The sequence below is a fragment of the Malaclemys terrapin genome, chromosome 8 (genome assembly GCF_027887155.1).
Source record: "Malaclemys terrapin pileata isolate rMalTer1 chromosome 8, rMalTer1.hap1, whole genome shotgun sequence".
NCBI lineage: Eukaryota > Metazoa > Chordata > Testudines > Emydidae > Malaclemys > Malaclemys terrapin.
The window spans coordinates 14,230,144-14,255,279 of NC_071512.1; the positions used below are offsets into that span (position 1 = coordinate 14,230,144).

The window sequence follows — 25,136 nt, forward strand, 5'->3', positions numbered from 1 at the left end:
AACTCTTACGTGAGTAGCCTTTACTTTGTCCTATTGATAGACTTCAGTGGGATTACTTGCATGAGTAGGGGTTTCCAAGGTCAGGCTCTAATACAGTATTTCATCTAGACCTTCAGAAGATCTTTTTCCATATGGCAAGAGCACCACGATTAACTAGTGTCTGTTCAGAATGATCATATCAGATGCTGTAGAACAGGACTGAGGTACATGTGCAAGCTGTCTACTTGGATCACATCAACACTAAGTTTCTCACTTTCATGAACATTATTCTTAACTACAAAAAATAATCAGGACTTCAGCACCAGTTTTAAAGTTTTCATAATTTTCTTTATAAATATTAGCAAGTTGACATATCAATCCAAATGTTTCTATTGAATACAATTTAATCACCCAGCCCTCCATGCATATTTTTTCAATTAATTGAATATATCCTAGAGAACACTGCCTGAGTCAAAATATTACTTATTTGTACAATTTTTTTAAACAAATCATTAAGAACTTCCTGCAAGGCATGTATGAACAGGCCATTTCAAATGATGCCTCAACAACTGACATCTATAGATAATGGACTACATTATACAATGCAAGTTACACTTCTGTGAGCCTCCTCTTCTATATCGTGATCATATACTTCTGCCCCTTACAGTGGGACCTTTAATTCTTTCATTTGACTCCTGAAGAAAACCAAAGAGCTCATCCCTGGTCACTGTAGACCCAGTTTTTGGTACTTGTAATAACATCTGAAAAATAATGTAAGGGTAAAAATAAGTTATCGTGTGTGTAAATTATCCCTCTCTAAAATATATCAGTCCAACAAATTCTTTAGTTAGTCTGTGGCATAACTGGCATGTATAGTGAGCCCCCTGCTGAGTGGTAGCAGGTACCTTACAGGTCAGCTTCCTGTTAGAGGAGAAATCGGCAATGCAAAGTTTGGGTATATCCTTAATACAACTTGTTTATTTTGCATTATATACCCCAGCCCTTGACAGAGGTGGTCACAAACAGCATGCAGGCAATCCCCCTTTTAAAAATCTCAGCCAAAGCAGCTTCCCAGGAAGCTACTGTTTCAAGAGCTGATTAGTTAGAAAGATTAAGGAACAGAGCAAACTCTTACCTCTTGCCACGACTCCTCTAAAAAGAAATGTCAAAAAGTATTTCTTCAGAGAAAGAACAGTACTCTCACTAATAATGAGACCTTGTAAGACTATGTGCAACTGCGCCATCTGGTGACCCTCAGGATAACAGTATTTAAAATTTGTGCAGCTATTTGTTCTGCAGACATATTTTCCCTAAAAGTTACAGATCAAAAATACTGTCCTGATCCTGCTCTTATTAGTAAGTGGCTACAGCCTACATACAATAAGTATTTCTCAGTGATTGCCAGTACATGCAGAAATGTATGTGCGTGACAGTTACATGGAAATGAATTTCAGGATATGGTTCTAGGAATTCTTTAGGTGTATCCATGTTTCTGATAGCTTAACAAGACAAAAGCTTGAAAAGACATGCTTACAGCAAGCTAACATTATTTTGAGTTTAATACCTTAAGTTTGCCTTTTACATACTTACCAGAGGCCTGAACCTCGAGCCATTTGTACACAGAATACCCCAAATGAATTGACATCTACTCTACAGAACTATGATCAGATCCTCAAGTGAAATTTAAAGGGGGGTGAAGGAGGATCACAGAAATAGATGAAGTGGAAGTAGACAGTATATAGAGAGGGGAAGTGGAAAATGTATGCAGAAAGAGGAACAAAAACAAATAGGATTTAAACATTTTTGTACAGCTACTAGAAATTTGACAGATTAAATACCAATAGTGTAAGTTTTTAGTAAATATTAGTTTCACTTAATGCATTAAATGTAACAATTACGTAAAGTTAAATATCAGTCTCTAAAACTTTTAAGTTAATAGGAGCTGTTAAGTGCTCAGTACTTTTGAGAACCTAGGTTTAAACATTCAGTTCTCCAAGCCTTATATACAGAGTCGCAAAAAAAAAAAAAAAAAAAAAAAAAGACGAGTTTTCCTAATGCAGTGTTTATAATTTGAAACATTTCAACAGAGCTATAACATGCCAGAGCTACAATATGAAAAAAGGTAATAATCTGTTCACGGAAAGTAGGGTATTATGGGAAATGTACATATGAGGCTCAATTCTACAAGATACTGAACACACTGACCCCAATCCAGGAAAATTTAGGCACATGCTTAATTTTAAACAAGCATATTTCCATTGAAATCAGTGCAATTAGTCACATATGGTTAATTTTAAGCATATGCTTAATGCCTTAACTTCAATGGGAATATTCTTATGCTTGACGGTAAGCACGTCTTTGCTGGGCTAGGGCCAGAGTGCTCAGTCCATTGCAGGATCAAGCCCACTAGAAGATAGCTAAGAACTACTAATTTCTACCACCTCCCCCCAAGGAAGTGTCTGTCAGTTTATAATGGACGGTGGATATTTTTTAAAAGATTTCACGAGTCTACTTGTGACCTGATCAGAATTTGATTTCAGATTTCAAGCTAAAGGCTACATGCAAACCCAGCCTACTATCTTGCTAATGTTTCTACTATGAGAAAAAGCTCAAAAAACTAGAACAGCAAAGAAGCTCAGAATTCCCCTACTGCTCATATGACTAAACAGTTCGTAATGCTTTATAAATACTTGTACATCTTGATTTAGAATTGGATCACATTATGTTTTACAAGTGTCCCATTATTTCTGAACCAATGTTTATTTTAGTTACTTACTACCAGTTATTTTGGAATAGGTTCTGCATTTTCCTAATGCCATTGTGCACAAGATGAAAAGAGAACACTCCCTTGTCTCTATACTCCTATATCTATACAGAGGAGTAGCTATTGATAATGTGTCAAAATCTATGTATTCTTGTAACGTGGTAAAATATAAACAATATAATCTTTTGCATTTAAAAACTTCCATGAGCCATTTTGTGCTAGTGTCTCGTCTCTGGGTTGAAGCTAAATAATGCTATAGTCCAAATGGCCTACTAGCTGTAATTAGTTTTTCTGAAAAAATGCTTGAAAGAAATAACATTCTTAAAACTAGAAGAATGACTTTAAACTTAACTACTAAGTAGAGACATGCCATCCAGGGGCATGCCAAGAAATCTGCAAATGAAAAGTTTACAGTATTAGTGAGACCAATACTAGAATACTACATCCAGTTCTGGTGTTCATGTTTTAAACAGGATGTTGAAAAATAGGGAAGGGAGCCACACAAATTGTTTGCGGGCTGGAGAAAATGCCATAGAGGGGGAAATTATTCATCCTATCAGAAAAAATACTGAGAGGTGACTTGATTACAGCGTATAAGTACCTTCATGGTGAGAAAATAAGTTATTTAAGAGCACTAATCTAGCAGGGAAAAGGCAAAACAAGAACCAGTGTCTGAAAGCTGAAGCCAGACAAATTCGAATGAGAGATAAAGCACAAATTTTTAACAGGAAGGGCAATTAACCGTTGGATTAAACTATCAAGGGAAGTGGTGAATGCTCCATCTCTTAAAAGTCTTCAAAATCAAGACTGGATGCCTTTCTGGACGATCTGATTTATTCAAACCAATTATAGGGCTCAATACACTGAGTGAAATACAACTTCTTGTGATATATAGGAAATCAGATTAGATAGTCTAATGGTTCCTTCTGGCTGTAAGATAAAATGCAAACACTGAAATATAATAATTAGGTACAAATAAGCTATGACTTAAGTTACTTAAACTCAAATATATTTTTAAAAAGAACTTTCATTGTAATTTCTAAAGAAGGTAAAAGGAACATGTGTGGGGTCCCAATGATCTTATCACACATTAGAAGATAGACCAGACAAAACTGAGTGCTTCCAAATACTCATTGTGTGACATAAATATCTTCACAATTCTCTAAAGTTCATGCTTATGGTATTTTTGTGTCAAAACATATTTTGTGAGATAGGGTGTTGAATAGATTATTAAATTAAGCAGCTGAAGTACCAGATTTAAATCTTCAGAACAATATGCCTGTAAGAGATATTACTATTTGAATTAAAGGTAGCACCTAGGAACCCCAATCTTGGATCAGGGCCTAAGAACCATTCAGAGTACAGACAACTGTTCCTACACTAGAGCGTTTATGGTCTATGTGTTTGACAAGATACAAGATAACAAATGGGATGGAGGAGGAAGATGCAACAAAGTGGGCAGAGTTTAGCAGAAAACTAAAAGCCTCAGCTGGCCACTAGCCTAACCAATGCCAGAGTATGATTTGTAAACATCATGGCAAACATGGGTTTTAAGGAAGGATTTAGAAAAGATATGGTGGCGGCTTCATAAATATTGACATGGAGTTTTATTCCCAACCATAGGGCAGCATGGGCCCAAAGTACAGAGGTACTTGAAGCATCAGAAAGGTGGGTAAGTGAGGCTTATCATTGGAAGAGCAAAGGTGTGGTAGAGGACCAATACCTTGATAAGTTGTGTAAGTCTAATTTTAATGCCTCCTTCCTGTCCGTTTTGGGGTGTAAAGTACCCATGAGGACACATGTAATCTCTGTGGACAAACAAATGCAGAAACTGCAACTTTCTGTGGCTCTTGCATGGAGGGTTGGGTCCAGTTAGAGTATGGGGAGATTTCTTGAACCCTCTCCTGTCCTTGTGCACCTATAATGCACAGTGATTTCACTACACAGGTGTGAAAGGTGTTTTGAAGAGGAAAGCTGTGTCATTTTATTGAGCTTCCCAAATGAAAGTTATGGAGAATGTCAATGCTTCACTGTTGCACCACTTTATTATAATTTTTCCATCTCTCAGATGTGCGGGGAGGTGTAGTTTTCTTAAACAAAGAACCTTCCACACTCAAGCAAGTATTTATCATTTGCATATGAAAATTTTCTATATTCCGTTACCTTCAGGTATTCCTTCAGGGGGATGCAATGTGTTTCTGTTTACTGGAGTTCGGTGAACCATGGAGACCCTAAGCCCTGGTGAAGTTTTAATAATCGAGCAGATTTCTTTGTTTTTTGTATCTGATTTCTTGTTTTGTGTTTCTTTGTTATGCAGAGACTGAAAAGAAGAGTGAAGCAACTCCAATTATATAACAGCTATTGACATGTAAGTGATCTTCTCATATACCTTCTTTAAGGGAAGTTCTTGATATCAGTAGGAGTTTGTACAAAGAGGGAGGAATTGAGCCATTAGAGATTACAGATATCAAGGGATATTACTACAGAATATTAAACTAAGATTACTCTTGTACATTTAATGAAATACTATAGCAACAGTTCTCAAAAAATTCGAGACACTTAAAGTCAAGCATTTAAATATTTCTATCATTAAGTTCTAGTTCAACTGTGTAATATTGTAATACTCGAACACATTCTATCATGAAACTATTAGGCCAGGGCTAAAAATTAAAAATATATATACACATCAAGATTACAACCTGATAAATAGTTTTTTCTTCTGAACTCAAAGATGCAGGAGCAATTTCTTCTGAGTTTACATATGGACCCGTTGAATTTAGGAATAAGTCTTCACCAAAAGAGGCCTTGTGCACTGGTGACAAGTTAAGCTACACCTCAACCAAAATATAAGCAAGATCAGTAGTATGTACTTAAAATTCAGCTGATTTACTGGTAAGGTAATAAACAAAACTGAATTCAAATGGGCTAGCTCCTAAGTGAGAGATGGCCTGTGCTGAGAGAATAGGAAACTCCCAAATCACTGAAGAGTCATTGTGGCCTTGGGCAAATCATTTGCGATATGTCTACACTGCAGCTGGGAAAGGAGTCTCCCAGTCCTGGCAGGCAGACAGTCTTGCAATAGTCTCATGGTAGTGCACTAAAAGTAACAGTGTGGACATTGGCAGAAGCTCTGGCTAGCCTCCTGAGCTCAAACCCACCCAATCCCTTGGGTCTGAGTGCAGGCGGCTAGCCCAAGCCTCAGCCAGGGCCACAACATCCTCTTGTGCTAGCATCAGTCTGTATCAGGGCTGGGAATCTCCCTCCCAGCTGCAGTGTAGACATATCTCTATGCTCTGATTTAGTATCCTTGTGTGTAAAATGGGAATAACGTTAATACGTCTCTCACACGGCTTGTTAGGGTTAATACATTTGAGTTTCTAAAGCAGGTTCAGCAGAAAAAGCTTGCTGCATTATTCTAGCAACACAATACTGGAGAGAGCCAGTACATCTTCCTTCTGAATAATTTGGTTCCATATTATGGAGTCTTCCTATTGAAGGAGCATCTCTCTAAAACTGTGCAGTTTAGATCTCAATTCTTCTCATGTGTCCTGTACAAAGATAAAAACTAATGCATTAATCTAAGGAATTAAAGGTTTTAAAAATGCAATTTAAATATGGGTGGCATTTGTTTTCAACAAACATTTTTGAAATAATATATTGGTGCAAATAAAGCTGTAAGGCAGGGGTAGGCATCCTATAGCACATGTACCAAAGGCGGCATGCGAGCTGATTTTCAGTGGCACTCACACTGCCCGGGTCCTGGCCACTGGTCCGGGGGGCTCTGCATTTTAATTTAATTTTAAATGAAGCTTCTTAAACATTTTAAAAACCTTATTTACTTTACATGCAACAATAGTTTAGTAATATATTATAGACTTATAGAGAGAGACCTTCTAAAAACATTAAAATGTATTACTGGCACGCAAAACCTTAAATTAGAGTGAATAAATGAAGACTCGGCACACCACTTCTGAAAGGTTGCTGACCCCTGCTGTAAGGTGTTCATTTAACTATATAAAATAATTTTAAAAATCAAACATTCAATTTTAACAAGTAGGTATGCTAAGAAACAGTTGACTGGATTTGCTGCACAATTATTTGTAACTTAAAAATGTGTCACAAATCAGGTAATTGCATGCATAAGTGAGGCATACAAATTGTACATCTACTTTATTCCTAAACAATCCTGATTTATAAAAAAAGATTAACCATCAACTTTAACACTTTCAACTGTTTTACCATATTAAAAAAAAAAAAAAAAAAAAAGATAGTACCCAGTAGTGTTTTGTATATTCATCTTACCTCTAATTCTTCTGGCTGAAAGTATGCTGTGCTTGTTAGCAATTGTCTATTTTTTTCTGTGATCAATACTTTAGAATTCATTTCCTGTTTAGAAATACAATAGAGCATGTAAACATCAAAAATACTCTTGGCAATTTCCTTCATTAGTAATTTGGGGTCCTATTCTATTCCCTTTGTACAAAATGGCACATTCTGGGATTCTATTAAAATTCTAAGAAACTGATCTAAAAGGTAAAGACAAGTTACAGTTCATCCTACATTCATGTTACTTTTGTTCTTGTATTCTTTAAATGAAGGCATGGAATCAGTTTACTGCAGCATAAAGGGACGAGAGTTTACTCCTCAACCCCACGGTCAATGGATAGATTAGACACTTCTTCCCTGGCTAGTGGTCTGATAAGAGTTCTCTCTCTTCCCTGGATTCTCCAAATCATTCTGAATTAGGAACCAAGATAGAAGGTACTAGTTGTCAGTGACACCAACTAGTTTTGTCGCCAAAGCACTCCACTTCATATCCACCCACAAATTTCAGAATTAATTTAGTTTCATGTATTTGCCCTTGAAAGAATCTAATCATTTTTAAAAATCCAGACTTGTGACTTATTTTGATTTTCTGCAGCCACATGAATTCCACTTCATATGAATTCTGCAGCCACTTACTGCGGAGGGTGAAAAGTCCTCTGAACATGTATTATTCAGGCTTTCAGTTTTGAGTGAGGCATAATTCAGAAAGCCTGATTCTGGTTTGTTTTGGAATTTAATAGTTGGAAAAGCCTAAACATACTGAACAAGAAAGAGGAAGCATACAACATACAAAGTGATCCAAAAACCAGCATTTGGAGGCCCGAGGCTGATGTTAAGTCATTTTTAGGGTCTCCCTCCCCCCCCCCCCCACCATACTTTGTTTTGTGACTCAAACTCAGTATGAAGAAAAGGGGGAAGATAACAGAAAAATGTAGAAATGGTGGAAGTGCTAACAACTTTTTTTGTTTCAGTTTTCACCAAAAAGGTTAGTAGTGATCAGACATCTAACAGTGAAAGTAGGAACTGAGGAAAGTTTGAAAAAAATGGGTTTGTTTAACATGGAGAAGAGAAGACTCGGGGAGGGGGACATAACAGTTTTAAGTACGTGAAAGATTGTAACAAGGAGGAGGGTGAAAAATTGTTCTCCATAACCTCTGATAGGACAGGACAAGAAGCAATAGGCTTAAATTGCAGCAAGGGAAGTTTAAGTTTAAGTTTAGGTTAGACTTTAGGAAAAACTTCGTAAAAGTCAGGATAGTTAAGCACTGGAACAAATTGACTGGAGAGGTTATGGAATCTCCATCATTGGAGATGTTTAAGAATAGGTTAGACAAACAGCTGTCAGGAATGGTCTAATTATTACTTAGTCCTGCCTTGAGTGCAGAGAACTGTATTAGATGACATACTGAGGTACCTTCCAGTCCTACACTTAAATGATTTTATGCACTTTTTTTGCCTATTTCTTTTCAAAAGCCATGAAAAAGTGTCTGGGAGCTGCAGGGAGCCCATGGCCGCTGAGCAGCTCTGGGGTCTGTCTGCTGCCACTGCTGGTAACTGGGAGCTGCGGTGGGGCCCTGGTTGCCAGCGGTGGTGACCCCTGCCAGCAGCGGTAGCTTGGCAGCTCAGGGGTCGCTGGCAGTGGTGGCAGCTGGCCAGTTGCAGAAGGGTCCCCTGCCGCTTGCGGAGGCTGGTTAGTTGCAGGGCCCCCAAAGTCACAGAGGTCGCTGGAAGTCACAGACTTCATGACATAATCTTAGCCTTACTTATAGTGTCTGAGACAGACATGTTGCATGCAGCAGATCTGATTTGTTCCAAGCATCACAGCACTGGCCTAACTCTGCTCCCATTGAATTCCACCCTAATTTCTGCTGCTGTACCAGACATACAATCCTCAAGGCCATACAACAGGTCTTCCCACAGCTCCCATTGGCTGGGAACAGCAAACTGTGGCCACTGGGAGCTGCAGACAGCTGTGCCTGCGGATGGTCAATGTTCAATCCTGCCAGCGGATTATCCTGATGGGCCGCATGCGGCCCGTAGGCCGAAGGTTGCCCAACACTGGTCTAGACCAAGCTTTTTGTTAGAATTCCTAACTGTTGCACTACCAATGATCAAAGCACTAGTATAGACCAGCTGCTGGCATCTTTACTACATACTCTAACACTACTCAGAGCGGGTGGTGAAGATGCCACTTGATGTTCTACACTAGCACTCAGTCCACTGGTAATGAAAGAATGGAGACGTTAACCAACCAGAAGCTTAGTATACACAAGACCAATGAGTATAACCTGCACTAACCAGATTCATTTTCAGCAATATAGAGCCTGATCCTGAATGCCTTGTGCACTCAGGACACTTACGTTTCAGTGAGAGTTCTGGGTGCACAAGGAAGGCTGAAAACAGACTATTGTCTCTGTAAACGTAAGCCTAACTCTCACTGCTTCAAAGTGAATATATACTCCATTTGCCTGATAATACAGTACTTGTCATTTTGAGATTGTAGCTTTGTATCAATCTGCACAGCTTCCATCGTTGCCCAGTGGAATTCTCACTTATCTGTGGGAGCTCTTCTCATTTTAAGCCTCCATGGGTAAACAGCACAGTAGAAATGCTTACCATCTCAATGTCTCGTTGTTTGGATGGCAGCACTTCTGCTGTCAACTCATATGATTTAGTTGAAATACATTCTGCAGGAGATACATGCTGATGGCATGAAGATGTGTCACTCTTTAACAGGCTGCTGAATTTTACTTTTTTTCGGCACTTCATGTTTTTAGGATTAGCAGTTTGGTTATCAAGCTATAATGAGATGAACAATTATACTTCATATTATAAAATGAACCCCCATTGTCAGCCTCTGAAGTGCCAGACAAAAGGATAGCACAATAATACATCGATTCTTGAGAGTCAGATCATTGCCTTACACCACACTCCTAGGTCTAGTAAGTTATTAGGCACAGTTAAACTGATCAACATACACAGTAGCACCTAGCCATCCAATCAGGGCTCCGGGTTCTGTTGCACTAGATACTGCACACGCACACTCCCTGCCTCATAATGCACACAAATCTAGTATTACTTACTGCCACGGTTCCAGAGTGACCCCTCACTCAGTCTCTCCATGGGCACCCTTTTTAAGTGACAGGCCCAGTGCCTACACTACTCTCAGAGTGGAATCCCATGATCTTTAGGTTGAGTCATCTGCTTACAACTCCCGTTTACCAACCATGTTTCCTCAGCAGGTCCAACTGGGCTTGGACTCTGCTATAGACTTCCCTTTGGGAGCTGTGAACAGTAGGTACATGCAGTGACATGGAACAGTTTCTTCAAAGCCAAGCATTATTTATCCATAGGAACATAGCAATCACAGTGAAAGGGGTTAAAACAAGATATCTACATGCCTTATTGCCTTATCTAAGCTTAAAATTTCCCTCAAATTTGGGTAGGCCTACTTATCCCTACCTGCTCCCCCTTCTTCTGGAAGCCAGTTTACAGTCTCTCTGCAGACTGTCTCTGCCTCTCAGCTTCAGGGCTGAGGCTTTTAACAGTGTCCACTTTCTTTACGGTTTCTTGCCTGAAAAGCCCTCACTCTGTCCCAAGATAGAGATGCCTCCTTTGGATAGGGACAAGGAACAACAAAAGGTTTTTACACCTGTATTGTCAGTTAAGCACTAGTAATCAGGGTTGTCTAAAGTCATTGTCTTTGAATTCTTGCAGTTGTGCAAAAATCACCCAGGATTGAATTAACTCTTTGCACCCATGTAACAGTCAGCAAGCTAGAACACCTAAAAGATACAACTATCTCCCAGGTTCTTTACACTTACCATTTCCAAAGACCTGCTAAAATAATTGCCTTCAAAAACATTTAGGAAACACGGCCTCTGTCAAGATATTACACCTTTTTTAGTTCTCCTAGTGATATCTGGGTGCTCAAATTACAACAAGGTACATTAATCATTAAAACCCTCACCTGTCTCTTTGGTCTTGCAGGTAATGGAGAGAATGTACTGATTTTTATATCCGGAGTTTTTTCCATAGTAGACACAAATCTACACACTTGTTTTCCTATGATGAAAACAATGTTTTTATTGGAGAAAAGGAGCACAGATGCTCTCCATCCCTACATTGTAAATTATCCCTTGAAAGAGAATCCGAGATCATGCCACAAAATCCATATGCAGAGTTTGCTTCTCTTGCTCCCTGATTTTGCTCTATTCCTGGTTCAGTGTTTGGTGGGAGAAGTTTAGAATGCTTTTCCTCCTCGCCTGTCTCCCTACTGCTCCCTCTGCTGCTGTCCAGCTCTGCACACAAACCACAGAGCAGGGAGCAAACACTATATAAGTCAGGAAGCAGCCTCTGATGGGGTCTGCCTGTGCTGCTATTTTCAGCCCAAATTAACCAGAAAAAATTAAGCAGTTTTTTGAACCATGGTCAAAACTGCAAAATTTGTTGGAATTCATTCAGAATTTGAGCTATCAGGAGCCACTCATTATATTAATAGGACCCTTCACCTTCAAATATCACAAACAAAATAAAAAAACAGGACTCACAAAATATAAAAGACTTAGCAGTCCTGTACTTGGCTAAATTAAACTTTTTTAAATTTTTTATCCATAAGGGGAAAGGTAAGAAATTGCCTTTTTCATTGGACACTGTATGTGATTAACTGGTATACAGAGGGGGTTTGTTTTCCCATAACAGTTGCCTGGGTGTTCTGGATGAAATCGAGTTCTCTTTACGGAAGGGGTTTTAACAAACAGGTTCCCTTCCCCCTCCTGCTCACAGCAGAGCTCAGGCTTTGAGAGAGATAATGGGTCAGGCACAAGCCTGGCTCTAATAGGGAGACCTGGGCTGTAACTTTCATATGAAAGATAATGGAAGTTTCTATGGTTTTGCTTATAGATAGCAAGAGATTTGCTAGCAGCAAATATTGTCAATGGCTGGTGATGGGACACTAGATGGGGAGGGCTCTGAGTTACTACAGAGAATTCTTTCCCAGGTGTCTGGCTGGCCGTCTTGCCCACATGCTCAGGGTCTAACTGACTGCCATATTTGGGGTCAGGAAGAATTATCTCCTGGGTCAGATTGGCAGAGACCCAGGTGCGGGGTCACCTCCCTCTGCAGCATGGGGCACTGGTCACTTGCAAATTTAAAGTAGTGTAAATGGTGGATTTTCTATCATTCAAAGTCTTTAAATCAGGATTGAGGACGTCAGTAACTCAACCAGAGGTTATGGGTCTATTACAGGAGCGGATGGGTGAGGTTCTGTGGTCTGCAATGTGCAGACTGTCAGACTAGGTGATCATGATGGTCCCTTCTAATCTTAAAGTCTATTGGGTCTATTAAAAACAAAATTTTACTGTTAATAGACCTTCATAGCTTCTTTTCTGAAATTTAAGAACCATACACACCTCTACCACGTTATAACACAAGCCTATAACACACAATTCGGATACAATGCGGAAAAGCAGCGCTCCGGGGGCGGAGGGAGGGAGAAGAGAGAAACGGGACTGCACACTCCGGTGGATCAAATGAAGTTCGATATAACGTGGTTTCACCTATAATGCGGTAAGATTTTTTTGTCTCCCGAGGTAAGCGTTATATCGGGGTAGAGGTGTAGTTATTTTAGATTTTTTTTAAAAGCATTTAACCTCAGTGCTACTTGTCTCTGCCAGAAGTTAAATACAGTCAAAAATAAAAGCAAGGAACTGCTTCTCACCTACCCCCCTGCCAATAAGACCAATAAGTCAAACCCCTATCCCCACCAATATTAGCTCTTATGAGCCCTTTCCTTCCAGTACATTCATTCAGAGTCTCTATATTCCCTAAAATAATCCTTCCTGCGTGCTGAGATCTCTCAAACTACACTGAAGTCACCGGCAGAGAAGATTAAAGTGGCAAATTAAAGTAAGCAGTTATCCAATTAACTGTGCTAACAAGACTTGCTGTCTTGAATAGCAATGTTCCTTATTGGTTTTCTGCACGGTAGAGGGCTAGGCTGTCAGTAGGTTGGAGAGGATCTAGTAAGACAGAATTCTTTGGGAATCAGACAAGTTTCAGAGGGGTAGCCGTGTTAGTCTGAATCTGTAAAAAGCAACAGAGGGTCTTGTGGCACCTTTGCCCAGGACCCTCTGTTGCTTTTTGGGAATCAGCGTAACTGGTAGCAGAATCCAAATAGGTTTAAAGTGGAATAAAAGAAAAATCTAATAGACAACTAATTTGCAAGTAGTACAACTATTTTAGGCCATATTTTACCTGCTACAAGTGTTGAAACACTCATCAAGTCAGAAGAATCTTTAATGCATTTTGATGGTGACTCTCTGATAATAACAAATTAAAATTCTGTTATAAGTATCTTAAAATTTAGACAGCAAAATATTTACAGAAAACTAATCATACAGATAGCTCTAAACTTTCCTCTTCATTTTCATCAAAAAAGCTTAGGAGTTCAATTACATTTTTCTAATGTAATTTTTCAGACAAAACAGCTCATCAAATGAGTCAAATACTTAGTTTATCAAATCAAGTAGATTAAATTATAAAATCCCTTCATAGTTTTAAAGACCTCAGAAAGCAAAAAAGTCACTGAAATCAAATACTATGTAGTGAAATATATCCAGAAGACCATAGAAAAATGTAAGTAGAGTGTAGTGGAGTCAATTAAAATCCAAGAAGGTAGCTTGTTTTAGTAGACATTTGTCTCAACCCTGCAAACACTTACTTACCCACTTATCTTAATTGATCAGTCCCGCTTAAGCCATTGGGGCTGCTCAGAGTGAAATCAAGCAGGGGCACAAATATTTGCAGATCAGGACATTAATTTGCATGTATGGGACAAAATAAGGATACATGTGTGTTTTGTAGGTTTATTATTAAAAATTAAGTCAAATTCTGTTTTACAGATTACCTCCCAATGTTTTGGTCTTGATGACCCTCTGATATGGGCTCTAAAAGACAAGAAAGTTTAAATTTAAAAATAGCTATGAAAGGTAGAGGATATCCTATTGCATATTAATATTTATATAAAGTGTATTATAAACATTAACATTAAATTTGAGGTGCTATTCACTACAATGCAGAAGGGCCTTTCCAATGAATTAACTAAAGCAGAGACTTACAGGAACTTTCTAGAGTGAACTCTATCTAGTTTTAAATTAAGTGAAATAAGCATTTGAAATAATTTAATATAAAAAGCAGTTACCCAATATCTCTGAAAGATTTGAAAGCTGTGGCATCTTATCTATGGTCACTGCTTTGCTGGTGTCCAGGAGAGTAGAATTTTTATATTTGAGAAACTCCTCAGGATTGGAATTATTTCTGTCTGAACACAGAAGACACAGTTGGAAGTTGCCTTTCACTCTGTAGTTAATTCTGTTACCAAATTTAGTCTATAATGTAGACCTGTGATGTTTGTAAACTAAGTCCCTCATTTAGGGTGACATACACTCAAGTAGATAGGGAGCATTGTGAGGTCCTCTGCCAGCTGTTGCAGCCAATCGCTTCCCTACATACCTTGCAGAAGCAAAAACCCATAATTTCCTTTTTTTTTTTATATAAGAACAGCTGAAATCTCTCTGATGCAATATAGTAGGTCAGTGTACACTGCAAATGCAAATTTTAACCCAGGATCTCAAAGCATTTAAAACATTAGGCCTAGACTGTCAAAAGGCATAATCTGTAGGCTTATTCTGGCCAATAGCACTTGAACAACATGGATTTGTGCTCACAAAACAAAGATCAGACTTTTGACCATTTAGAGCTATGGTCTTTGGGAAGGCAGAATGAGTCTTTAACTAGATAGACTATTAATCACACTTGGTATTCACTAACAGATTTTTTTGAGCATCAAGGCAACATGCAGTGTCTATGATATAGGGAATGGGATGCACCAGAACTAGGGGGAATCTTTCAGCATTTACATTGTGCTCCATGTTTAAATGTTCAGTGTCTTTATTTTGCTATCCTATGCTGACACCTGTCAGAGCGGACATCTTTAAATGAGTACATATACATAGAAAAGTAAAGTTTTGTTGCATATGTTTTTCTATTGTATACAAGTTCAAAATATCTTTCCCTTTGATTTTTTTAAAATGCTAACTTTACCTGTTTTAGTCCCTAATTAAGCTTTATGAACTTTAAAAGAAATCTGATTAAGTCACTGGGCTAGATCCTGACCCTATTCTAATTACTGTGCATTGCTCAGGCCACCCTATCCAGACACATTTTGGGAGAGGATGGGGATGTGGCCATAGCATGCTGTGCTCAGCTATCTCCAGCTAGTACTAAAGCCTCCAAGGAACCATTTCTGCCAGCCTTTAAAACTACTTCAAATTATGCATACGGCCAGTCAGCCCCTAGATTGGAGGATCGCGCCCCTGTAGATCCTGCAATGAGCACCGCCTGGCTCAATCCTGAGCTCTGACCCAATGAGTGAAAGATACAAATATTCATATACAATAGTATAATTAATTATATCTATGAGTCTTTCTACACCCATCATATCGGTCTACATCAGGCTGAAAATACAATTTGAAAATTAAGTTTTACCTAAACTGTCTTCATCCCTGAATATTTCAGGTGATGGGCAACTGTTCATGCTATCAGTAGACTCTGTACTGGAATCCATGTCCAAACAATGCAGTAGAAAGGTAGAGACACCTGTAGGCAGAGTCATTCCTGTAATTTAAGAGGAAAAAAATGGTTGAAATATTGCCAATGGACTATCAGATAAGGGTATAAGTTCTGATCCTGCAATGAGCTAAATATCGTCAATTATTATGGGTAGTTTTTAAAAAACCAACATTTTAACACAAAAAAGTGCAAACTGAAACCTGGCTTATGTTGTAAGTCTAGAAACAATCTTTATTCTTTAAAGGAAGTAGGTGTCTCAAACTCTTTTCATGCAAGATTCATCCAGAGAAAGAGCCTGTAGGTTAGGGTCAACTTAAAGGGGACTCTTATACAAGCTCACACCACAGCAGTGCTCCCGGTGTAGTCATATATACTGTTCTTTAAATGAGATACTAAATCTATAGTAGATCCCTTCTGGCAGGGGTCTAATGGAAGTCTAGGTAGAATCTGAATATCCCATGGTACTTTTCAATAGAGTTGGGATAGCCCTGATTAACAGGCCATCACTCAAAACTGTTCTTCTAGACAAAGGACACCGATCTATTAGAGTAGCTAGGTAATCCTCCCAATGACATTTTGGAGACTGGCACAGAGCTTAAACATGTTATCAATTATCCACCTAAAAACCTCTCTATATAAATTAACTCCCAGATGTAAGCTAGTTACACAAGAGACTCCATTCCCTTGGGTATAGCCAGAGCTGGTGCTAGGCATAAGCAGACTAAGCAATTGCTTTTAGGGCCCCAGGCAGCTCAAGGAAGCCCCCTATTATGTATGGGGGGGATCAAAAATATTCCTGCGTAGGGTCCCCAATGGGCTAGCATGGCCTCTGGGTACAGCATAATGGCTACCTGCTTAGCTTAGATCATCCTGTTATATTCAGTTGGCCTTCTTCAGTACACTTAGAGACTCACCAAAAGGCATTATTCAAGTTCAAGGGTTAGAATTCTATCACTTTAGGTTTGTCTCTCATCGTACTGTTGTCTGGGACACTTGACTACACCAGAGGTATAACTGAACTGAAGATTGCAACTGGAAAGATTAGGGAAAAATTAGACAAAATAGATGAGGGTAGACCTCTCTTCCACCTAAACCTCAGATAACTACAGCCAATCTTAAGAGGCCAAGTAATAACTATCATTAAAATGCCAAACCATAAACATTAGGACTACATTCCTATATGCTCCTGGAAAGTTAAGAATACAGAGAAAGAGGGCTTTTCTGAGAAGTGTTGAAGATTTTGTAAGGAGAGTCCTGTTCATAAATGAAGGTAAAATACATTAGCCACTCAGAAGTACTTTGTAACGAAAGTTGACTAAACACGTGTTGGAATCAACAGAAGTGGAAAGCCAGCCTGGATTCAAACAGCATGTACTTTCTGAATGTAATATGCAGTGCTGTAGCTATGTCAGACACTGGATATTCAAGAGACAAGGTGGGTGAGGAAAATATCTTTTATTGGGCCACCTTCTGTTGATGAAAGACAAGCTTTCAAGGTCATACAGAGCTCTTCGTCAGGTCTGGAAAAGGTTCTCAAGCCCCTCACAGCTAAATACAAGAGCAAACAGATAGAAATGTGTTAACTACTTGTACTAAACTTGTCCAGTGCCTGTTCTTACTTTCAGGTGACGTTGTAAACAAGAAGCGGGCAGCATTATCTCCTGCAAATGTAAACAAACTTGTTTGTCTTAGCAATTGGTTGAATAAGAAGCAGGACTGAGTGGACTTGTAGGCTCTGAAGATTTACATAGTTTTGTTTTGAGTGCAGTTATAGAACAACAACAAAAATCTACATTTGTAAGTTGGACTTTCACGATAAAGAGATTGCATTATGGTACTTGTATGAGGTGAATTGAAAAATACTCTTTTTACAGTGCAAATATTTGTAATAAAATATAATACAACACTTGTATTCTGTGTTATAACTGAAATCAATATATTTGAAACTCTAGAAAAACAGCCAAAAATATTTAATAAATTTCAATTGGTATTCTATTGTTTAACAGTGCAATTAAAGCTGCGATTAATTTTTTTTAATTAATCGTGTGAGTTCACTGATTCATCAGCATCCCTTCTTTCTGAATGTAGGGCAGTCTGAACTAGTACAGGAATAATGCACAAATGAAATCTAAGTTGTACTGTAATAGCAATATTTATAGAACTGTCCTTTAATTCCAATTTTTAAAGTTGTATGTATTCTATATATTGATAGCCTAAAATGTACTCACCTGAAGTAGTCTCACTGTTTCTCAAACTTTCTTTACTTTCAGAACTGATATGCAGAGATTCCTAAAATTAACAAGGGAAGACACAGATGAAAATAGTAAAAAATCTAGATCAAGAAATGTAATCAGATTTGTTCTTATGTTATCAAGGATTCAAAAGAAAAGCTTTGAGAATGATTTTCTTGCAATAAATTTGTCACTTAGGTTTACTGACAGTTAAACCTGCCAGTGCCAAATAGCCAATATAGTTGTATCCTACTGTTTTTCATGCATCATTAGGAAAATTGCTATCCAACTTATTGTTCTAAATCTACTGTTAGTAAAAGTTGGTTTTATCCTAATTTTTTGCTTGGATATAATTTCCATTGAAGGCCTTCTGCAATCAAGGAAATTTCTACGTAAGAAAGAAGTACAAACATATGAAGCAAGAGAACAAACAAAACACACACCTTCTAGTATCAGAGGGGTAGCCGTGTTTGTTGCTTTTTACAGATCCAGACTAAGAGTCCTGTGGCACCTTCTAGACTAACAGATGTATTGGAGCATAAGCTTTCGTGGGGTGAATACCCACTTTGTCAGACGCATGTGTCTGATGAAGTGGGTATTCACCCACGAAAGTTTATGCTCCAATACATCTGTTAGTCTAGAAGGTGCCACAGGACTCTGTTGCTTTTTACACACCTTCTAGTTGACTTTTGCTTACAAGTAAAACTGATTTGCACAAACATGATGTTGATGCTGTAAAACACACACAAGTAACTTTATGCATGTAAGTACACCTCTACCCCAATATAACGCGACCTGATATAACGCGGTAAAGCAGTGCTCCGGGGGAGGGGGGGGGGGGGCGCTGCACACTCCGGCGGATCAAAGCAAGTTCGATATAACGCGGTTTCACCTAAAACGCGGTAAGATTTTTTGGCTCCCAAGGACAGCGTTATATCGGGGTAGAGGTGTAGTCTTATAGAACTCAGGGGGACTACTCATCCATAAAGCTGAATGTTTGCACGATCAGGGCCTAGGTATTGAAGTAATTGATGGAGAGTAAATAAGGAACACCCACATGTAAATTTTACAGTAACATTTGAGGATAATCATTTTACAGTCAGAAGTGATGGGACTTAGTTTATAGGATGTGTTTGAGCTAAAAAGAATTTTGTAGAAAAAGTGGCTTTTTTTGCTGAAATGGCATTATCTAGCTATTATGTAGTACTTCTGATTTGTTAACACCTTTGTAAAGTGCTTTGAGATAAGTATTATCTCAGTTTTGCAGATGGAGGAACTGAGGCAGAATCAAGACATGACTTGCCCGAGATCAGATAGCAGCTAGTTAGTATTTCTGCATGTTTACCAGTTATACACCAGTTTTTGTTCTGGCAACCCACATAGGTTGACCAGATGTTCCAATTTTTTTTTTTTAAATATAGGCTCCTATTACCCCCCACCCGCTGTCCCAATTTTTTTACACTTACTGTCTGGTCACCCTAAACCCACAGTTCAAAAAAAGCCATAAAGCCAAGTTCAGCCCTAAACAAATGCATGTGACTTACACAAGCATTACTCACAGCAAAGTCATTGTAAGCCCACAGCAGACAAGTACTCCCCCCACCAACTTACCCTCCACCAAATAGCACCAGCCAATAAAAATTAAGATTTAGTAAAGGGTGGTGGAGTGGAAAAGGTTCATACCCTCAACAGCATAGTGCTTTTTTCCCTGATGTCTTCATTTTCTTCCATACCTGTAATTTTCTCATCATTTAATTGATCACTAAGTTTGGAAAAAAAACACAGCAAAACTAAGCTTGCACTTGCATTACACACTAAAATTTAGCTTATTCTACAATTTATAAAGTTAAAAGTTAAATTAGAGCTCATTCTAGGGAAGTCCTTAAAAAAAACCAGCCTTTTAGATGGTGGTCAAATAGTTCAATAGATAACTGCTATCAGAATTTGGTCAGCATATCTCCAACATTTATCAGACAGTTATGAATTTAGCACAAGCAGTTCTGAAGTATTGTAACGGATAGTGGTATATTTTGAATGCGTGTTACCGCAGACCTCTGATCAGATGAACTGTTTGTTTTGGTCACTTCAGATTTTTCGTTGATTTTTGGTAAGGCTTTCACATTGGGATTTCCCTTTGCACCTACAGAAAAGTGAATATTTACATTTAGAACTAAGACTACCATTAGCAAAACTATCAAATTAATCTATAATGGGCAGGGTCATAGAAGACAAATGACAAGTTAAAAATCTTATTTACAGACAGTCATCAATCTTTAATATGTTTGCAATATTGGGGTAAAAGTCTGAACGAGGATCCTACCTTGCTATTTCTTCCCAGGTGATTTGTTTGCTCACATACTAATGTAATGAGACAAATCACACCATCTGGCTTAAAGAAATACAGCAGGCTGTTCAGAGTATGACAAGTCTCACTGTGTGTGACCTTTTCACAGGAAAACAGAATAAGAATTTTTGGGAGTGACATTTTCTGTGGGGTTTGCAAAAGTTTTGAGCCCAACTAGATTTTAATAACTAACCCATTACAAACTCTGAATTTATAAGTCAGAAGTCTTTTAACACAGATTGGTTACTAATGATAATGTTATGTACAACCCTGATCCTGAAAACTTAGAAAAATCAACACCACTCTTCATTGCTTGCATCCCAAACATTGCAGTACAATCTGACATAAGTCAATTTTATCACCAAGTTAGCTTTACATTATGGATTTTGGGGATATGGGGATTTTTTTTTGGGGGGGGATGACAATATTACAAAAGCTAACAGACAACATAAATCCTGAAAAATTAGACATGATAATTTCAGAATTAATAAGGTAAAACGTTATTTTCAGACACATGTAAGGACATTCCTTAATGAATTAACCATTTTAAAGAGTGGTCTAAAGCTTCACCTCCATGCCCATTTCTTCCTATTCACAAGGGGGAAGGAGAACGGAGACCAACCACTACATAGCACTCTGCAGCAGCCCCTGGCTGGGACTCACTGGATTTTGGGATTGGACAGGATTAAGAGCCAAGAATCATCCCCTATCAAGCCCCTTTCCTCTGGATTTTTGTAGATGTTTATAGTTTATAAGCATATTAACTCTATACGTCTTCTCCATGACTGCTATCAGCACCTACTCCAGTGTACAAGGTGGCTCAGCCAATGGAAACAGCTCCTGCAAATAAGAGTGGGAACCAGCAGAACAGGGTCAAGGCAGGAACCAATCACATGGTTATTTTAAAAGCTGCCTTTTAAAGAGATTGTCTCCTTTTCAAATGAATGAAACTTGATAGTTCTTTTGTGGGAAATGAAACAGCTAATCTTGATAAATCATGATCTCACCCCATCTAAGCAACTCACACAAAGACCTCCAGTTTAAGTTCTCTCTGTTGTCAATGTTTATATACACAGATTTTTCAAGTCCCTAGACCCTTCCAGCTGTAACTCCTGGACCTGCCAAGTCTCAAAGGAGACTCTCTTCTGAGGATTAGTACAAATTCAATTTTTGAAGTGCCTCTCCTTGGTGATTAAGGGTTTTGTCATGTGTTTCAAGAAGGGTCACATCTTGGGTGGCATAGGAAAACAAATTATGTCCCTCCATGGGAAACATCTATGAATAACAAACAACTATTTTAATCAGTCGAGAAGAGCTATTGATTAAAGTAGAGAGCAAATCAAGACTGCTGAGTTCTATTCCCAGGTCCACCTCCACTTTGTGACCAAGTCACTGAATCCCCAGTTTCCCCATCTGCAAAGTTTTATTAACTATGCTTTCCTACCTGTCAGATAAATCTCCCTCAAACACACACTTGAATGGACTGCCTCTTGCTGCTTGGAATACTCAGTCTCACAAAGACACCCTTTCCTCTCTACAGCCTACTGACTCTTGATGTTACATACATCAGCAGCACATGACCAGCAAGTGGGTTTTCCTTTTTAAATCCCAATTTAAATTTACAACAAATTTACAACAGCAGTTTAACAACATTTGGACTGTCTTAGGGGAAGATGAAGATGAGACATTTTTATTCAACATATAACTTACTGATTTTTTTTTTTTTTTTTTTTTGGTGAGCACAGTACTTCAATGTGCATCTATATTTTGACAGGACTCAGGCCTACATTTTCCCTTTTCTTATTAGCAGTAGAGTCATAACATGAAGGTTACATGACAAACAGAGCAGTGGTGGCCAGGGAATGTACACAGCTCATATCTAGGTCACTCCTTGCACCTCTCAAACTATCAGAGCCCAAAACTGTTGGACCCAATGTGGAACCAAGACCCAGAATGGAGAGATGAGAAATATGCCTTGATATCCCACCTGTCAAGCAGGAGGGAAAATTGGCTATAGGCACTTAATGTTATCTCATGGAATGCACCCTGAAGAACAAGAAATCCATTATAGGATAAAGGGGGATGTTAAGGTTCCAGGACTCAGAGCATTCACTGTCTTGGTTTAGCCATCCTTTATTATGGAAGTAAATTGTTTATATTTAAACAAAAAACTCCAAAATGCACATAAAATCAAATTGGGTCTAGAGAGAGGCACTGTCCCCTAATTAATGTGGGAAGGGTGAAAGGTAGCAAGTAATACCTCCTGCACAAGTTACATTGTAAGAACACCATAAAGGGGCCTCACTGTGGCTCTAGTGAGGACACAGGCAACCCCCTCCCTTACCCAATACCAGGATCTGGCATGTAAACATCTCTTAATAGCGTTATCCCTCAGCATCTTGATAAGCCCACCCAACCTCAAACTATATTTTTGCCCATCACACATTTTAGAGGTAGTTAAACCTCTAACATGTGTATCCATGAATGTTAAAGGAAACTCAGAGGAGGGGACGAGACAGAGTAACAGTTACTACTTTGGGCATGGGACTGGAAGAGGCGTCGGCAGGGCTGGAGGGTACTGCCTTTTCTGCTGCCTTGGGGAACGGATACAGCCACCCCTGGTACGGGGGAGGAGCAGTGCACGTTCTTCTGTCTCTGTCGGGCATAGGTGCGCAGTTTGAACCACTCCATCTTTTTTTCTTTCTCCGCCTAGCAGTGCCTGCAAGCGAGTGGGATGGGGAGGAAAGAGAATCAGAACAGTCAGGAGGAGCTTTATGTCATCCCCAAAACCTGCCCCAAGGGCAGGGGAACCCCTCTTCCTCCCAAGCCATCCCCTTACCCACCCCAGAGACACCCCCTCTTCTTCCCTCCCCCCAGGCCACCCCCCTAACCTACTTCAGGGACAGGGGCATCCCCCGACTCACCACAGGGGGGACAGCCCCCCACCCACCCAGATTCCACTCAGGCTTCCCTTCCCAGGGGCAGGAGCCGGGGCACACCCCCACCCCAGCAATCACCCTCCCGCTGGAGAGCGCTCCCCCGCCCCGCCCACACACAGGGCTAACCGCCCTCTGGCGGTAGGTGAAGAAAGTGGAGCCGGGAAGCTCCTTTATAAGCAACGGTCGCTGCCCAATAGGCCAACGCGACCCCCCTCAGTCCCGCCCACAATGCCCGCCCCCTCACCCAGCTACCAATCCGCCTCCCGCCACGTCCCACCCCCTGCCGGCGGGCCGTGCTCCGCCCACTTGCGGACTCGCGCACCCCCGCTGCCAAGCCGAGCGCTCTAGTAATCTCCTTCTAGGTCCCGCCCCCTCGACACCCGCCCCAGCAACCTGTCTGTCCTCGATCCCCCCCACCTCTTCTAGAGCCACTCTCCTACCCCAACATACCCTTAAATCCATCCCCCCACTTCCAACAACACACCTCTCCTAGATCCAGCCCCCTAACAACCCACCTCCTCCGAGAGCTCCCTACCCAATGCCCTAACAACCCACCTCGCCTAGATCCAGCCCCCTAACAACCACCTCGCCTAGATCCCCCACCTAATGCCCTAAAACACCACCTCTCCTAGATCCAGCCCCCTAACAACCCACCTCCTCCGAGAGCTCCCTACCCAATGCCCTAACAACCCACCTCGCCTAGATCCAGCCCCCTAACAACCACCTCGCCTAGATCCCCCACCTAATGCCCTAAAACACCACCTCTCCTAGATCCAGCCCCCTAACAACCCACCTCCTCCAAGAGCTCCCTACCCAATGCCCTAACAACCCACCTCGCCTAGATCCAGCCCCCTAACAACCAGCTCGCCTAGATCCCCCCACCTAATGCCCTAAAACCCCACCTCGCCTCGATCCAATCCCCTAACACCCCATCTCCTCTGAGATCCCCCCACCTAATGCCCTAACAACCCACCTCTCCTAGATCCAGCCCCCTAACAACCCATCTCCTCTGAGAGCCCCCACCCAATGCCCTAACAACCCACCTCGCCTAGATCCAGCCCCCTAACAACCCACCTCCTCCGAGAGCCCTAATTTAATGCCCTAACAACCCACCTCACCTAGATCCAGCCCTCACCTGACCCACTAAGAACTCCCCTTAAATCCTGCTCCCACCCAGCCCCCTAAGAACCCTCTCCCAAATCCAGCCTCCTAACAACCCCTCTCACCTGGACCCAGCCAGCCCCTCACTCTTCCCAACAGCCCCACTTCCACCATCAACCCACCTGCCTCCTATTGATTTTCAGTAGCGGTGAGTAATTCTGTTACTGCATTAATTAAGTACCTGTTGTAGTGTGACTGGGCTATGAAAACCCCTGTAGCCAAATAATGGATCGTAATATTTAGCTGGAGGTACTCTACAATACTTTAAGTATCAGAGGGGTAGCCGTGTTAGTCTGAAGCCACAAAAACAACAAGAGTCCGGTGACACCTTAAAGACTAACAGATTTATTTGGGCATAAGCTTTCATGGGTAAAAAACCTACAATACTTTGGCAACGTGGTATTGTTTTTGTTGTTTTGGTTTTGGGCAGAAGGTGGCACTGTTAACTCTGTGTTCAGTGTCTTTTGAGCACTTTAGTGCAGTTGCATATTTGGCAATTGAGCTGTGCCAATAAACTGAATTTATGTATTATGATATCTTCAAAGTCAGCCAATCCCAGTCCAGTGCTTTATCTGCTGGGCCACACTTCCCCATACATAGAAGTGTAAAACTCGTGTAAACTCTAATGGTTTGTTGTAAACCTGGTGCAATGGGGTAGATAAAGAGTACCCTAGTTGTCTTCTGAAATCCAGTGCCACATTGTGCCTATGTTTAAATGTCTTGCCAAATGTTGTGCCTGTATCTAAAAGAGGGCAAACGGG

At 40.1% G+C, this 25,136-nt stretch overlaps 1 protein-coding gene across 1 annotated transcript; it reads right to left on the reverse strand.

Moving 5' to 3' along the window:
* Positions 1-385: 385 nt before the first annotated feature.
* Positions 386-23,284, reverse strand: MEIKIN (meiotic kinetochore factor). The gene is made up of 15 exons (XM_054037986.1): positions 23,200-23,284; positions 22,810-22,994; positions 19,984-20,071; positions 19,615-19,693; positions 17,929-17,989; positions 15,617-15,745; positions 14,271-14,390; positions 13,977-14,016; positions 13,325-13,389; positions 11,040-11,134; positions 9,686-9,868; positions 7,046-7,129; positions 5,443-5,571; positions 4,907-5,063; positions 386-740 (listed from the first exon to the last, which is right to left on the reverse strand). The coding sequence occupies exons 2-15, from the start codon at positions 22,964-22,966 to the stop codon at positions 694-696; spliced, it is 1,434 nt and encodes a 477-aa protein (XP_053893961.1). The 5' UTR covers positions 22,967-22,994; positions 23,200-23,284; the 3' UTR covers positions 386-693.
* Between the last annotated feature and the right edge of the window lie 1,852 nt (positions 23,285-25,136).